The sequence below is a fragment of the Halyomorpha halys genome, unplaced genomic scaffold (assembly GCF_000696795.3).
Source record: "Halyomorpha halys isolate HHAL.00 unplaced genomic scaffold, Hhal_1.1 Scaffold40.1, whole genome shotgun sequence".
Lineage (NCBI taxonomy): Eukaryota > Metazoa > Arthropoda > Insecta > Hemiptera > Pentatomidae > Halyomorpha > Halyomorpha halys.
The window spans coordinates 1,785,784-1,787,535 of NW_027106400.1; the positions used below are offsets into that span (position 1 = coordinate 1,785,784).

Below are 1,752 nucleotides of genomic sequence, written 5' to 3' on the forward strand. Positions count from 1 at the left end.
GCGGACTGAGAAAAGAGAGATGAGTAGGCTAGGTTATGATTTACTTTAAAGGTTCTATCAGTGAGGTAGGAGCGGATTATAAGGAAATATGTTGGTGGTAGGAATTGACGAAGTTTATAGAGCAGACCTGGATGCCAGACTCGATCAAAAGCTAGTTCAACATCGAGGAAGACAGCAGTGCAGTACATACTGCTCCAATGTGGAAGATATGACATCAACCACTCGATGACTCTGTTGTATGGTAGAATGAGAACAGAACACTAAATCCAAACTAGTCATAATTAACTGAAAAGAAAAATCTATTGGATAAGTTTCAGATAGTGTAGGGGTTTTCCTCTCCGCATTCCTTGATTTCTCTCCCCTCTGTTGCTGGAAGTCACTCCAGAATGTCTCTACTCATTTATTTTATTTTCACTGAATAAGAGTGAAGAAAAAAAAGATTGCCTGTAGAAAAAGAAGATGGCTCTCTCATGAACAATTTTCTTCTTCTCCCCACAGAGGGGGCTAGAGGTAGTAAGCTTTTGCTGTTTGCCACATGAGGTGCTAGTAGTGCCTACATTATAGAAGCCCCGCAATTCAGACTTTCGGTTCCCGAAACAATAATTACATTTTAATATATCAATATTATATTATTGATATAATTATAGTTTATTATACTTATATAATATTATAAATTTTCGATACTTTTTATTATATTATATATTTTTATATAACATATAAATAATATGTAAAATGTAATAATTTTCAGTTTGCTTTCTGCATGACGATCAAGGCTATCACCCCCGACGAAGATATATTCTCGGAGGCTGTTGCTGTGGCAGTGTCCTACGATCTTCCATACAATAGCACCACCCTCGGAGTCAGCCCGCCGCATGTACAATCCAGGACGGAACGGAGCGTCGTCTATTCCAAGCTGGAGAGGATACTGGACAAGTGAGTTGAGTTTACAGTTTTATCTTCATGGAAATTTAAGTCAAAAACAAAAAAATATTTCGAAATTAATCCTATTGTTGTATGCAGAAATAGATCAAATTGAGCTTCTTCACTCGAATAAGAAACACTATAATTCAAATTGGAGAGTGTCAGGATATTCTGCAAATGTAAGATGGCGTCAATGTTCGATTATATTGTTAGATAAAATTGTTATCTTAGAAATTAATGAGTTTCTTATACTTTTCTTACTAATGATTAAATGACCAGATCACTTTGATGAAATATAAAAAAAAAATTTATCAAATTTTCCATCTGATAATTGGTGGTCTGCAATATCAATATTGACTGTCTACTGATTGACTTTCGACTGACTGCTTCTTATTGTAAGCATTATTTACAATAATATAGTTATATATATTAAGTATTATTAAATTGATTTTGATTCTTATTGTAAATAAATTTCTTCATTAAATTGACAGCCAATATTTATTATATTTTTGTTTTTCTTTATGCTGTGATGTATTCATTGCTTCATTAAATACCGCTATTGTACTCCGAAATCCGTTCTGAAGGAGATGTTATCCCTATAAACATTTCAGATGGCGCTGTATGAAATGTGGCGTGACATCCCTGAGGGCTACCAGCAATCCCAGAGCGGACAGGCTTCATGAATTAGAGAGAGACAGGTTGATGGTCCCTTCTCGTGATATATATTAGTACCGACTTGACCAAACCGCATCCTAAGCACTGCTACTGTTTAGCAGTTTAGTACCAAGCATTAGCCTCTCGGCTTAGTCAGCTAATGTGTATATATATATA

General features: G+C 35.1%; 1 protein-coding gene across 1 annotated transcript in view; it reads left to right on the forward strand.

Annotated features, from left to right (window-relative positions):
* The window catches only part of LOC106687710 (uncharacterized), a 35,504-nt gene that overhangs the window by 16,444 nt on the left and 17,308 nt on the right, over positions 1-1,752 (forward strand). Inside the window, exon 2 of the mRNA XM_067044743.1 lies at positions 749-933. Coding sequence (XP_066900844.1) covers positions 749-933 — 185 coding nt within the window. The remainder of the gene's footprint in view (positions 1-748; positions 934-1,752) is intronic.